This window comes from Oncorhynchus mykiss, chromosome 19 (assembly GCF_057628025.1).
Source record: "Oncorhynchus mykiss isolate SJ-2025 chromosome 19, ASM5762802v1, whole genome shotgun sequence".
NCBI lineage: Eukaryota > Metazoa > Chordata > Actinopteri > Salmoniformes > Salmonidae > Oncorhynchus > Oncorhynchus mykiss.
This window is the reverse complement of record NC_143040.1, coordinates 55,779,427-55,794,628: the sequence shown is the minus strand read 5'-3', so window position 1 is coordinate 55,794,628 and position 15,202 is coordinate 55,779,427. Positions and strand designations below refer to the sequence as shown.

The 15,202-nt window shown below is 42.8% G+C and overlaps 2 protein-coding genes across 19 annotated transcripts; one reads left to right on the top strand and one right to left on the bottom strand.

Annotated features, from left to right (window-relative positions):
- Positions 1–2,189: 2,189 nt before the first annotated feature.
- Positions 2,190–8,846, bottom strand: fam167b (family with sequence similarity 167 member B). Of its 2 annotated transcripts, none has more exons than XM_090211413.1 (2): positions 8,613–8,846; positions 2,190–4,656 (listed from the first exon to the last, which is right to left on the bottom strand). In XM_090211413.1, exon 2 carries the CDS (start codon positions 4,648–4,650, stop codon positions 4,393–4,395), a length of 258 nt encoding a protein of 85 aa, XP_090067539.1. In that variant the 5' UTR covers positions 4,651–4,656; positions 8,613–8,846; the 3' UTR covers positions 2,190–4,392. The 2 variants fall into 2 exon arrangements, with proteins under 2 accessions (XP_090067539.1, XP_021430232.1); XM_021574557.3 differs by lacking the exon at positions 8,613–8,846 and adding an exon at positions 6,172–7,124.
- On the top strand, positions 8,352–15,130 carry zgc:154055 (PH-GRAM_MTMR9 and Myotub-related domain-containing protein). Of its 17 annotated transcripts, none has more exons than XM_021574553.3 (11): positions 8,352–8,857; positions 9,192–9,248; positions 9,754–9,862; positions 10,029–10,154; positions 11,464–11,637; positions 12,030–12,247; positions 12,415–12,576; positions 13,471–13,612; positions 13,872–14,092; positions 14,256–14,407; positions 14,612–15,130. In XM_021574553.3, the coding sequence occupies exons 1-11, from the start codon at positions 8,673–8,675 to the stop codon at positions 14,704–14,706; spliced, it is 1,641 nt and encodes a 546-aa protein (XP_021430228.1). In that variant the 5' UTR covers positions 8,352–8,672; the 3' UTR covers positions 14,707–15,130. The 17 variants fall into 17 exon arrangements, 6 of the variants coding, with proteins under 6 accessions (XP_021430228.1, XP_021430231.1, XP_021430229.1 ...); XR_016489006.1 differs by having other exon boundaries at positions 8,371–8,857; positions 13,876–14,092; XR_016489013.1 differs by having other exon boundaries at positions 8,371–8,857; positions 12,030–12,276.
- Positions 15,131–15,202: the final 72 nt, after the last annotated feature.

The following is a 15,202-nucleotide window of genomic DNA, read 5'->3' as shown; positions in this document are numbered from 1 at the left end:
CAAAGTCATGTTAGGATTCAAAACTCAAAAAGGACTGACAGTGACTCCTCTGTTTCACCACACTCACCACCGGGTCTGCGTCACACCAAACAGCGGGCATCACAAACTCCAGGAATCTTCAACTTCAATTACTCCACCTCCACACTTAACTATACCCCAGAAATCACTCCTTTCAATGGTGCCCTGTTCCTAAGAGCAAAGCAGATAACAGTTATCCTGATATCAGTTATCCAGTTTGAGCTTTTTGCAGAATCCACTGCTCTGTTTCAGGTGCAATGTTTATGGTCATGTCGCAGCAGTTTGTAGGAGGGAGATTCCAAGATGTGGGAAGGGTGCAGCAGGGCATGGGATAGAGGATTGTGTAATTTCGGTGGATAATTTTGTGTGTGTCATCTGTAGGGGTGCCCATGTTGCTGGAGATCAGAAGTGTCCGGTGCGAGAGAGGTAGGTTGAGGTGGCTAGAGTCAGAGTTGTGAAGAAAGTGCCGTATGCTGTGGCAGTGAAGAAAGTAGAGGAAGATGGGTCAAGGGGGAGGGATCCTGAGAGGATCCCTGTGAGTAGTAGATCTGTGTCAGCACAGAGGGAGAGGTCAACGAGTGATATATGCTTCAGTAAGGTTGGCTTCTTAGCGTTCATAGCAATGGTTATCCACTATACCACATAAATGGAACGTAAATCACAGAAAATAGATGTGGTGGCATCTGCAGAGAAGTATTTGGGTATACAAGATTTGACTTCAGAGAAGCTACAGTGTGTGTTGAGTGGTGGTGTCCCATCCTCCCAGGCCGTTGGCATGGTACAGGAGTAGATAGGATCAAAGTAGTGGAATGGGGAAGTGGGTTTTTAATTGAGTGTAGGGTTAGTTGGAAGGGTGTTTTCTTTTCCCCCCATTTTGTATCACAAAGTATAATGGATTTATATTATAGTCCAGTTTGGGGAGGTGATGCAACATATTGGATGACAACCTCCATTAATCTCCAAAGAAGAAGAAGAAGTAGCAAAATGATCTTCACCAGGCTTCCCGTTTTCAGGAAGCCTGGTCTGCAACAAGGCCAATTCAGTGTAAACGTCTAATCAGATAAGTAATGTTGGTGTCATAAACATAATCCAATACCTGCAGGTAGTCTAAGGTTTTAATGAATTTCTTTTGAAGTGCATTTTAAGTGAACTGATTAACCCTTACTCAGAACTCTGAGGGAACCTCTTTAGGAGAAGCACATGCCACACATTTCTGTCTTTATGTCTCAACTATCCCCATATAAATACAATTCTGCAGGCACAGAACATAATCTATTGTAAGGCCCTCACCTTGGTGAAGTGATTATGTGGAATCTCATGACATTCGCAGTGACTGCAGCTACAATGAGTGAAAACTATTGACGGAAAATGAAAAAACTATTCAGCAATTAGCATCTGTCTAAATCAGGGGGATTCCTCTTCTCTTTTCTACTACAGATTATTGTCACTTATTCGTAACGTGGGTTTGAAATCACGTCTCTTGCGCAGGCTCATTGTGATAACTATTTAGGTGCAGTAAAACCCATTTTCCAACCCTGTCACTTCAGTGCTTTTCTCTATGATACATGTGTTATCTGGCTGCTGATGAGTGGATGAGCTTACCGCTATTCTCAAAACTAAACAATGCTTTGTGCTATGCTTTTTGTTTCCCGTAAGCTTCCTGATCTGCTCCATTAAATCATAGGGGTAGTAAGCTACTGTCACCCTATCTTTGTTTTACTGAAAATGTATGGTATGTATCATTTTTGAATGTCTGGTTAAAATAGTAATATTACATAGTCTTATGTATTATTTGTCAGTTAGACCAGTGGGCTGGCCTGCAGTTTGCAATATTAAACTTTACATTGAGTTGTGTGGTGTTCACATTTTATTGCACACAACCATCACGTGTAGATAATGCCACCAACATATTTTCCCTAAGGGGACAATAAAGTCAGTAAACACTACAATATTTCACAAGCTGCACTGTGAGACTATTCTATGTATCGTAACTAATCTACAGACATAGACAGAAATGACATTTGTCTTCCCTACAGACACACAATACAGTGCCACTATAGTTACTTGAGGGAGTTAAAGCTGCATGTATTTGATTGCAGACAAAGGAAATGAACTTGTGTAAGCCTACCCTAGCCTGGAGGATAAAAGAAAATGCTGAAACAGTCAAGATATAACGTACTTAGGGCTATCAGTTTATTAGTTGATTAGCAGTGCATATGAGGGGAGTGAGGACAGAGAAAACCATCTTAACTGCAGGGCAGTTGGTCTTTATGAAAAAATGGAAACAGCATAGGTGAGAGACACTAGAAATAGAAGCCACATTACACAGGAAATGACATGAGGATATCCAATGAAAGACCAGGCCTTAAGGTACTACCTGAGACCCTGTGTACCCTGTATTTATCCTATCATTCATTACAATTGGCCTGGTTCTCTCTCTTTCTCCCTCTCTCTCACGTCATACATGAGGTCATCTCATAAACTAGTATATCACGTCTACTTCACACAGCTTGTATATGTACCCCTTTTGTACAATAATTGATAACAACTTGACATGGTTATGAACTCATCAATTTATGCTTGTACCCCTTAAAGGCCCAGTGCAGTCAAAAATGTGAATTTTCTGTGTTTTAGTTATGTTTTCACACTATGAGGTTGGTATAATACTGTGAAATTGTGAAAATGGTGACAACTGCCCTCATGGTGTAAGAACTGTTTGAAAAGACTTCCTGAGTGGCCTCATAGGATGGCGCACAATTGGCCCAGCGTCGTCCGGGTTAGGGGAGGGTTTGGCTGGTGGGGCTCTACCAATTGTTACTTAATTGTTAACCAAAAATGATTTGATATTGAGATAAAAAATGGCTGCATTGGACCTTTAAGGGGTTTTCTGATAAATTAAGCCTATACCACATCATTTAAAAAAGATGAATACCTGATGCAGTTGAAAGATGAAACTGTGCATTAATGGAATTTCAGGATGTGAAAGGTTACAGCTAAATGAGCACTCAGTGAGGTCACAGGTAATAACAGAGGTCATTTAACCAGTTCTCTAATGGATAGACAGACTGACAGACAAATAAAAAAAACATTATTTTCAATTTCAAGTTTGTTGCCTTTTTACATGTGAGTTAATAGCAAACAAAAAAACTTTTAACAAGCATCTTGAAAGAACAGCTCTGTCTCCAATCATTTATATTTCCCTCATAGATTAAATGATAACCATAACATATTCCTGCATTATATAGGTGAAAACTCTGTACATAAGGCACTTACAAATCTACATTTTGATGTATTACAACTTTGTAACAAAGTTTTAAACTTTTTAAGTTTTAAACTTTGTTGGGTAATATTCAGCAAACATCGATAAAAACCCACCAAACCCTGTCCAAAATTAACTCCCTCTTAATTTCCCCAAAGATACTTTCAGTTTCTCCTCCTATCTCTCTTCCTGAGAACAATATCTTTAAACACATCTAAACTCAACCCTGATAATCTGACACAACATTGTCAGATTGGACTGTGATCTGTCTTCATCTAATGGAAAATAAAATGCATGGAGTACATAGGACATAGCCTTCAATTATGTCATATCACTGAAGCCATGACCCCATGGAGGTCCTTGTTATTTTTGGTCCCTAAAGAGGTTAAAGAATGCTGGAATGTGACCTCCAGCTTCCTGTGGACTGCTGTCTGGGACTCTGCCAACACAGAGGTGGGGGACCTTCAACAGAGTTTGGGAACATGTCCCTAGTGATGTGACTAGTGTCTTATATATACTTGCTCCTGGGCTGGGGTTACAGTATGGAACTCAAGTTAGTGTGTGTTAGCGCTGTGATAGATGTTTCTTAATCTGAAGAAAGACAATTCCCCTTTGCAAATCTCAAGAGACATCTCTAGTTACAGTTGTGTTCACCATCATGGCAGTCTTATTCATTATATCAGAGGGTCATCTTAACTATTGCTTTTGTACAGTGCAATATATCTGACACCATGGCGATCCAGACTCGCACCAGCTCCATCCCAGAACCACACCTCATCATTATCTTCCCTGTCAACTCTGACCTATCAGTCAGCACCTTCCCTGAGGTACAGTAGAAAGGTGCTGCTATGCGATGGGTTTGGGTTTTGCCCTTACAGGGCTTTACTATGGAGGCCTGTATCTATCTCTCTCAAGTCAGGGCTGGGGCACAAATCAAAGGAGTCGTTTCCATTTCCTCCCACTTGGCTAATTACTGTCTGCACACTCTTCCAGCCATTCATCTTCCCTCTCGTGTCATAACAGAAACCTTTGCAGTGAAACACCCCTGATTACCCTGCGTAGATTAGACAGAGGTGTTAATTCAGCAAATCCATCCTCACAGGGTGGAATATGTTTTAACAGAGGGAGAAGCGTCGGAAGTTGATGTTCATCTTGGTGAGGCCAAGGTGTTTGAGGGGGGTGGAGAGGGCGAAGGCAGCCTTCATGGGGATGTCACAGAGCAGGTCAGACTCCTCACCACACTCCTTCAGCTCGTAGGTGGCGTCGTCCAGCATCTCCTTGTGGCGGTGACACACCTGCTCCACCTTCAGCCGGTGGATCTCCACACGCAGGCGGATCAGCTGCCGAGCCAGACGATTGTCCTGGAACCGCATCTCCCTCTGAGGATAGCAGGCGGAAAGGAGAGAGATGAGAGAGAATGGCGAGAAATCAGTCATCAAATATAAAATTCTAGCAATCGGACCCCAGGATTAGGTTTTTGCATTTAGTGGGTGCTATTGATGTGTAATGATACTGACACAATATCTATGTGAAAAAATACTTTGCCTTTCTATTTGGGGATTTTTCAGCTCTGAAATTAACACAAGGTCCCTATTGTTTAAGCATGTTTGTATTATTTTGGATGCAAAGATAGCACAAAGTCATGCTCTAGTCAGACAAGCATTCAAGCAAAATTAAACAGTGAAAGCACGATTATTTCCCATAAATCTCTCCGTCACACAACAGTGGCATCTGGCACAGAGACTACGCTCTGGCACGTGTGCGTCATGAGGATGCCAAACCAGTGTAACTACCTGGTAGTTACGTTTGCCAAATAGTTGCACTGCGTCTTATTCACACTGGTGGAAAAAGTACTAAAATGTCATACTTGAGTAAAAGTCTAAAAGTATCTGTTTTTTTTGTACTTAAGTACAGTGGTAGAAAAAGTATTAAATCGTAATACTTAAGTAAAAGTACAAAGTAAAAGTAAATGCTATACACCCAATTCCTTATTTTAAGCAAACCAGGAGGCACGATTTTACTATAATTTTTAATTATGGACAGACATGGGCACACCAACACTCAGACATCATTTACAACCACAGTATTTGTGTTTAGTGAGTCCGCCAGATCAGAGGCAGTTGTAACTGCTGTTGGTGGAAGAAGGTGAGGACCAAAGTGCAGCGTGGTAAGTGTTCATGATTATTTAATAGAACAGAACACTGAATGACAAAAACAACAGGAGAACTAAATGAAACCTAAACAGTTCTGTCTGGTGCAGACACAAAACAGAAAACAACTACCCACAAAACCCATGTGGGCAAGAGCTACCTAAGTATGGTTCTCAATCAGAGGCAACGATAGACAGCTGTCCCTGATTGAGAACCATACCCGGCCAAAAACAAAGAAATTCAAAAACAGAAAACGCAACATAGAATGCCCACCCTAGTCACACCCTGGCCTAACCAAAATAGAGAATAAAAGCTTCTCTATGGCCAGGGCGTGACAGCAGTAGGGATAACAAAGTGTTATATTGATAAGAGTGTCCTAATTTTGTCCTGGTTGAGCATTCTAAATGTGATAAGTACTTTTAGGTGTCAGGGAAAATGTATGGAGTAAAAAGTACATTATTTTCTTTAGGAATGTAGGGGAGTAAAAGTAAAAGTTGTCAAAAATATAAATAGTAAAGTCAAGTACAGATACCCCCAAAAACGACTTAAGTAGTACTTTAAAGTATTTTTACTTAAGTACTTCACACCACTGCTTATTCATATGTACTATAATATTTTCGTTGTATTCTACATATCTAGGAAATGCAGAGATAGTGTAGCCTAATTAATTTCTAACATGTCCATGTACAAATAACCGTGTCAGAGTTGGAGAAAATTTTGGCATTCAAAAAAATGTGTGCTCACCAACTCTTTCCTAAGAAATTCCAACGCGTCATTAATGGTATCGAAGCCACAGATGTTGCGGATGGTTAGATCTGAGTTCTCATCCCGAATAATTTCAGGCAAGAGCACATATTTCTCTGCAGTCTCTTGGCCATTTTTTGAACCATTCGGGTTCTCCTTCCATGGTTGGCTCTGCAAGCGCTCCTGCCATTCAAAGTATGATGGTCTGCGGGTTTGTAACTTTAGTTTTTCGGTAAGTGCTTTCACATTGTTCAAATCCTCAGCTTCTCCATCAGTATCTCCGTCGGGGTTATCATCACCTCCCAGCTCTTTAAAATCCATTGCAAGTGCTCTAGACGTTTAAAAAGGATCTCCGTAAAAATACATTTCAGAGGCTGCAAAAAAGTTGGAATGAGTTATTCACAGAGCACGATGCCTCTTGAAGCACATGAAGTGTACTGTCACTGGGCTTGCCAGATGTAGATTGGAGTGTACTGGTGATCCTTTATTTATAGAATGATAAGGAGAAGCAGAAGTGGCCTCCCATATCCATTATGAAGAAGAGGTGTAGTTCATGCAAGTAGCCTCCCTCATGTTATCCACCTGACCACACTAAGGTGAAATAAATAGTTTGCTGTGTCCACTTATGGCAGCACTCAGGTGCAGGTTCAAAGGTTTTGTATAATGTCCCCTCTAAATTCTTTAAACACTAAAATGGCAATGGGATGAAATTGATTTAGCCATATCTCTTAAACCTTTTATGTTAAAGACATGCTCCTGTACGTTAGCGACTAAAAAAGTATTTTTGAAAACTCCAGCTTTGGGCAGGATGTGTAGTTCATAAATGCATTATCTATGAGCAGACTTACTGTCTTACCTCAATTAGCCACAAAATCCCTAGTTTGAAAGCAACTGTTATCTTGAAGCTGTTTTCCCTACATTTCTCACCACCTGGGCCAGCCCCTAGCAATTCCAGTTCTAGGAAATGAGCTTCAGCCCCTCACATTTGAGTGAAAGCTAGTGAGAGGCCTGTCCAGTGTTATCCAATAAGGTAGCAGTGTGGGCCCAATGGCTCAGTGGAAAAAGCATAGAGAGAAAGAGAGTGAGAGCAATGACCTGGTGCACATATCTGCACATATGTGACATAGTATGCAATTTTCGGGACTACTTTGGTATCCTGAGTGCTACTTTCAGAACTACTGGTTAAAAAGTATACAAAAGTACCTGAGAATCATTATAAGATGGCTCCTCGATACATTTAGGGTTTATATGAAATATTTGTAATTAAAATAGGCTATTTGATTAGATTTGATCAGATAATACTGTGGTGTAGCCATTCCATGTTTAATAGGGCAGGTACAAACATAATGTAATTAGTTAATGGTCTTCCTGACAGACAAACTCCTTAGAAATAGGGATTGGAATGTCTTAATTTGAGGCAATGCCTCCATCTAGTGTTAATTTTCGAACACACTTCTGGTCAATTGCCCAATTATGTGCTGGAAAGATGGATAGCAATATGCTGCATGTTTTAGACAATATGTGAGTGTAAACATTTACTCACCTATTACTTGATCTCCAGATGATTAATATATATATATATATATATATATTTAAATCAAAGACTAGGTCACACACAGGAAATGAGAAGGGTATTGCTTTAGGTTAGTGACCTGAAGTTACTAGAGTAGCATCTACTTGGTTGGAAGCAGAGGCTACTAAATCAAATCAATGAGTAATGTAAACTAACTAGTCTGGTACGGTTCAACAACAGTTTGAATGAGACAGAAATCAGTCAGCAGCTGATTTCACTCAAAAAATCTAGCATGTGATTTATATACATACTCAACTCCAATGGTCTAGTGGTGAGGTTTGCTGTCTTTAGATTGTCAGTTCTTCAGGCGCCAGCAGGTACCAGGGCCCTGTGGATACGCTATAATGACTGACTAGATGCAGACGATACCATTATCTTATCATGAACTGGGTATGAATATGAACCGAGTATGAATTGTATGAACTTTTTTAGGCAAGATTATCTACAAAATGCAAACCCAATATTAGGCTACACACTAATAGGCATTTTGAAATGAATTGCCCCTGTATAGATAGGATCTTTGACTTTGTGTTCTCTCACCACTGCTTTCAGGAAACGCTCACTTCCTTCTTTTGTAACCACAAGATGTTTTCACATTTTAGGGGCTGGTTGGAAAGCAGCCAAGTATGGCTTAAAGAGGTGTCCCCACGGGAAGGGTGGGTTACTGAGAAAACGAAAGGAAATAACTGCTATGAAGATGTTATTAACTTCAAACAAACACTTCACCTAGCTGTAGTTACAGCAAGCTACAGTCAACATTTGGACCGTGTCACGCCCCTTTCCCATGGGACAAGAATAAGTGGTTTAATTTCAATAATTCAGATAAGTAGCCTAAACAAGATCCAGAAGAGGAAAATAAACTGAATACTTTTTCTGGCGCGCGCGACTTGGATCTCCCGTCCGCTTCTTGTCATCTTGCGCTGATGCGATGGAGTTTTCAGAGCACATAAAGACGGCGAACGTTGAAGATGTCGTTCTGAGACGGCCGTTTCATCCACCGATGCAAGGAACGTTATGTGTCACTGGCCACCACCTACTCTTCTCTAACAGAGATGGAGACAGCTCGCGGCTGGTCTTGTTACTTCTCAGAAACATCGATGCCATAGAGAAAAGGTAAACGGAGTGAGGGCAATACGTGGCCGCTTTTTCAACTAAAGTATTTAAATGTCATATTCAAAGGTGTAATGATGGACCATATAGCCTTATACAGAACTGCTACCATATTGCCTGAACCCCATATTTCAATGTGCTGACAGCCAATTGTCACATTGGGGGAAACTAATAGTTACTAATAAAGTGTTTAACATGTTAACATTTTCCCAGCCTACATCAGTCTGAATGTTGGGTCAGGGTGCCTGTGTAGCCTGTTAATAAACATGTCTCACTAACCTATCTTGCTGTCTCTCTCCCTCCATCCTTCTCGCTGTCTCTCTCCCTCCATGCCCAGTGTGGAAAACCTGTTGGGCTATTCCAGTCTCTTCTCTAGTACAGGCCAGAGTCAAAGGTTTGACATAAGTGTGACACCTTGCGTGTGAGTCTGTGTGTGTTTGTGCGTTTTGCAGTGTGCTGCTGTCCATGTCCTGTGCAGCACTGTGCGAAAATAACAGGATTCTGATGCTGCAGGAATAATAACCAATCCCACCTTCGCTCAAGCTCTGTCTCACATGCCATCTCTTTGAATCCTCTCCATATGCTTTGTGTCATGAACTGCGAAGAACCAAATGCAGGAATTTCAGTGCTCATTTACTACAGTTATGAATCTGGTTCAGACAGTACATTTGGAGGTGTAGTGCAGACAAAGATTTGATATGGAGGGGAAATGCAGGCCTCACATCCTTTCTCTGAGAGAATCTCCACTCCCAACAGCTGGTTGGGTTGGATTTGGTTTTTTGAATGTTTTTTTTGGAGGGGAGGCAGCCTAGATCATGGAACCCTGAGGGGGAGTGTTGAGGGTAACATGTGGGGTTGGACAGAAGCCCTATAATGATGTGTGTGTATTTCATATGAAGGCCTTCCGTGTCCTCTGGAACAATCACCCTCAAGTGTAAGGACCTGTGTGTTCTGCAGCTGGACATTCCAGGCATGGAGGAGTGCCTGAACATTGCCCGTTCCATTGAGGTACAGTAGCAGGATGGTAGAATACACACAGGCTGTACATACATACCCAGCGTGTAAAAACTAGTATTACAGTCATGAAGGTTAGACAACATTACAATTAGTGTTTTGCTTTTTGTTTTGACTAGTCAGTAACTTTTTGCCTCTTTCTCTCTTTCTCTCTCTCTAGTATCTCTCTTCTCTGGACATTGTGTCCGATATGTATCCATTCTTCTACAGACCGCTTAAACTCAGTCTGCAGGACCAGTGGGGCCTCTCATCGCCTGAACAGAACTACGCTCAAATGGAGGATCTAGTGAGTGCAGCACAAACACACACACACAGATGTCCTGTTGTTTTAGAGTAAATGCAACAATCAGAGCTAATCATCACAAACATTAAGAGTATACAAAACATCCATGACATAGACTGACCAGGTGAATCCAGATGAACGCTATGATCCGTCATTGATGCCACTTATTAAATCCACTTCAATCAGTGCAGATGAAGGGGAGGAGACAGGTTAAAGAAGGATTTTTACTCCTTGAGACAATTGAGACATGGATTGTGTATGTGTGCCATTCAAGAGGGTGAATGGGCAAGACAAAAGATTTAAGTGCGTTTGAACGGGTTATGGTAGCAGGTACCAGCCGCACCGGTTTGTGTCAAGAACTGTAACGCTGCTGGGTTTTTCACTGGGGATACCAAACGGAAGGGTCAAGATTCAGATAAATCAATCCTGCTGAGGCCGCAATACCAGCCCTGCAGCCGATTATCTGTGGTTCCACTTACTGCATTATGACTGTGTAAACAATACATGTGAGAAACGACATGAATCCATGCTCATATATATATATATATTAGTCAGCTTCCTGTGGAGCCCTTGTCATGGGGAATTTACTCTAGTTCTAAAACACATAACCTGGGGATCGCTATGTCAAGAGACCCTATTAGAATCAAGATAGTGGGTGTAGGCACTGTTATAAGAAATCATACTATTTAAAACCAAAAAGGGTTCAATGGCTCGCTTCATATATGGCCCTCAAAAAGGTTCTTTATACTGTAGAACTGCAAATCACCCTTATTTATTTTTTTTTTACCCCTTTTTCTCCCCAATTTCGTGGTATCCAATTGTTGTAGTAGCTACTATCTTGTCTCATCGCTACAACACCCGTACGGGCTCGGGAGAGACGAAGGTTGAAAGTCATGCGTCCTCCGATACACAACCCAACCAAGCAGCACTGCTTCTTAACACAGCGCACATCCAACCCGGAAGCCAGCCGCACCAATGCGCCGGAGGAAACACCGTGCACCCGGCCACCTTGGTTAGCGTACACTGCGCCCAGCCCGCCACTGAGTCACTGGTGCGCGATGAGACAAGGACACCCCTACCGACCAAGCCCTCACTAACCCGGGCGACGCTAGGCCAATTGTGCGTCTCCCCACGGACCTCCCGGTCGCGGCCGGTTACGACAGAGCCTGGGCGCGAACCCAGGGACTCTGATGGCACAGCTGGCGCTGCAGTACAGTGCCCTTAACCACTAAATCACCCTTATTTTTAACAGTGACCAATATGCACCTATTGATCTGTGTTGTGTCTTCCTATCTTCTCTCCTTCTCTGCAGCAGGACAGGTGGAGACTGAGTCATGTGAACAAGGACTACTCTGTGTGTCCCTCCTACCCCCCTGCTGTTATTGTCCCTCACTCCATAGACGATGAGACATTGGTGAAGGTGGCCAAGTTCAGACAAGGGGGCCGCTTCCCTGTCCTCTGTTATTACCACAGGAAAAATGGCATGGTGAGATACGCATGGATCCACACATATGCACTTAGTCACACACACAAATACTTTTATGTCACTACAATGTACAGTAATTAATGTTGTTTGACATTAGATGTTTTTTAAAATAATGTTTTATTTATGTTTTATTTATTTAACTAGGCAAGTCAGTTAAGAACAAATTCTTATTTTACAATAATGGCCTACCCCAGCCAAACCCTCCCCTAACCCGGACGACGCTGGCCCAATTGTGCGCCACCCTAAGGGACTCCCGATCACGGCCGGTTGTGATACAGCCTGGGATCAAACCAGGGTCTGTAGTGACGCTTCTAGCACTAAGATGCAGTGCCTTAGAACGCTGTGCCACTCGGGAACCCTTCTTTATCAAATAGCAAAATTGTGTTTCCCAGGTCATCATGCGCAGCAGCCAACCCCTGACAGGAGCCAATAGGAAGCGCTGCAGAGAGGATGAGCTCCTCCTCCAGGCGGTGATTGACGGCTCTGGGCTGGGTTACATCATTGATACCCGCTCCAACCAACAGGCTCAGCAGGCCAGGATGACAGGGGGCGGGTTTGAATCTAAATCTAGCTACAGTTGCTGGAAGAGACTGCACCGTCAACTGGAAAGGTGTCTGTCTGTGTGTTTGCCTGTTGTGTGTGAGTTTTTTTCATTTGTTTGTGGCTACGTATGTCTAACCTAGTTGCCAGGGTGTTTCTGCTTTAACCAACCACTTTTTTGGAGCTCTATGCCTGTTGACTGAATAGTTATATTTGTGCGTGTGTGTGTGTCCCCAGGGGGAAGGTGCTCCAGGAGAGTCTGATAAAGTTGGTGGAGGCTTGTGGGGATCACTCCCACAGTGTGGATCGCTGGCTCAGCAAGCTGGAGAACTCCAAATGGCTCTCTCACGTCCACACTGCCCTGGCCACAGCAGGCCTACTGGCAGAGTGTGTGGAGAGGTAGATGTGCACTCTACTCTCATAACCCTAAATGTAATGTTTTCAGAATGGGACGGTAGGTAGCCCAGTGGTTGGGGCGGTAGGTAGCCCAGTGGTTAGAGCGTTGGGCCAGTAACTGAAAGGTTGGTAGATCGAATCTCAGAGCAGACAAGGTAAGAAGCTGTCGTTTTGCCCCTGAACAAGGCAGTTAACCAACTGCTCCTAGGCCGTCATTGTAAATAAGAATTTGTTCTCAACTGACTTGCTTAGTTAAATAAAAAATAAAAAAATAATAATCGTACATCATCGTGTAACGGGCTGCTCCAAGATGCTGCCGAATGAGAAGACGAATATGGAGTGGGCTTTTAGTCCGACTCAGGAGATGTGCATACCATCCAGCGCTTATGAGTACATTACTGACTAATGTTCAATCCCTGGACAATAAAGTAAACATGCTCAGGGCAAGGATCTTCTTCCAGAGAGACATCAGGGACTTGTAACATACTCTTTCACGGAATCATTGCTCTTTCCGGATATACTGTCCCCGTCCATACAGCCAGCAGGGTTCTCGTGCGGACAGGAAGAAAGGACTCTCTGGGAAAAGGAAAGGCTCTTGTGTATGTTTCATAATTAACTACTAGTGGTGTGATTGTGGTAACGTACATGAACTCAAGTCATTTTGTTCTCCCGATCTGGAATACCACACCATCAAATGCCGATGGCATTGCATTCTGAAAGAATTCTTGAAAATTTGATTTGAACACTGCTGCATAGTGTTACACTGAGTCATAATGCGTGTTGTTTTGCTTTTTGTTTTTATTGCTGATGTGCTGTTTTGTTTCCTGTATTGTGTAATATCTTGTTTACGTGTAACATTGTTCTATGTTATGTAACCCTCTATGGTGCTCTGGCCAGGGATGGCCACTCTGTTCTAGTCCATGGCTCAGAGGGCACAGATGCCACCCTTCTGGTGAGCTCTTTGGCCCAGCTCATCCTGGACCCCAACACACGCACACTGGCCGGCTTCCTGGGCCTCCTAGAGAGGGAGTGGCTACTGGTGAGACCCCTAAAATAGTCACACGCTACCTCCTTATGTTACAACTATTTTCAAACCCTCATATACTGTAGATTGAGAGCTGGTAATGTGTAAATTAGTCCTGTGTACATTCAATGGCTAACTAGCTATACTAGCTGAAGCTGTGTGTATGTTTTTATCTCAGTGTGTGTGTTATTTGATCTGTTGAGGTGTGTGTGTGTGTGTGTGTGTGTGTGTGTGTGTGTGTGTGTGTGTGTGTGTGTGTACTCCCTTTCCACAGGCAGGTCACCCGTTCCAGCAGCGCTGTGCCCACTCAGCCTACTCCCATGCCCGTCTGAGGCTGGAGGCTCCAGTGTTCGTGCTGCTGCTGGACTGTGTGTGGCAGCTGGCCCGACAGTTCCCTCTGGCCATGGGCTTTTCTGAGCCTCTGCTGCTGCGTCTGGCCATGGAGGTCTACGCCTCAGACTATGGCACATTCCTCTGCAACAGTGACCAGGAGAGGTGAGACATTCATGCGTTGTCCAGACTGTCCTTAAATCTACAGTCATTGTCCAAGAGTTTAGTGTATCTGCACTAAATCCACATCCGTCTGTCCATCTGTCTGTACCTTTCCACTTACTCTTCATCTCTCTCTCTCTCTCCCTCTTTCTTTCGCTCTCATCAGGTGTGCTGCAGGGGTGAAGGAGAGAACCCACTGTCTGTTCCAGTTCCTCCTGAAGCCCAGTGAGAGGGAGCATTATTCTAACCCCCTGTATGAGCCCATTGAGCTGGCCATCTGGCCCTCCATTCAGCCACAGTCCCTGCAGCTCTGGAGAGGTGAGTTAGTAACACAGGCAGATCTGAGTCTGCTCTCCCTTACTGCAGCCCTCTGACATACAGTATGCTAAATGTTGGATGGGTGAATTTTAATAGGTATTACATTAATTTCTTAATTGATGAGTAATAAGCAATGAAATGGTAGATCATGTAAATAAATAAATTTATTTACTACCAAGATTCCTCTGTCTGGATGTGTATCAGGTCTGTTCCTGCGTTGGACCCAACATGCTGTGCACCTAGAGAAGGCTCAGGAGGAGTTGCGGAACCTTGTCATTGAGTGCCGTGGGGCAAGTTGAAAACACTGATAAAGTGGGGTCGAAAAATACAGTGACACACTGGACTGATGGAACACTCAGTGACACTCATCCTGGTTGATTGACTGTTGAGGAAGAGAACAGATAAATACTTTTTTTGTGAGACAATTATGCTCCTATGGACATGAATTAGATAGGTATTCATCCATCCCAAAGAATATCCAATTGCATCGCATACTGTGAAAGTTCCTCACTCTTAAATACTTTTCTCTCATGGTGACATGCATATATTTTCTATCTACCTTTTTTATAGCGTTTTCACTGCAAGTCCATTTTTAAAAAATTATGTATTGTGTATGTTTATTTTCGACCTACAAACACTTCACATTTTAGCATTGTTTTGAATAATTTGATACATGTCAAGGTACTCAATATGCAAACGTTTTATTAAAAGGAATGTAATTTATTGTATAGCTTATTTCTTGACAACATTTGTAGTGTGATGATCCACCCCAAGAACCCTGGGACTAATGTGATG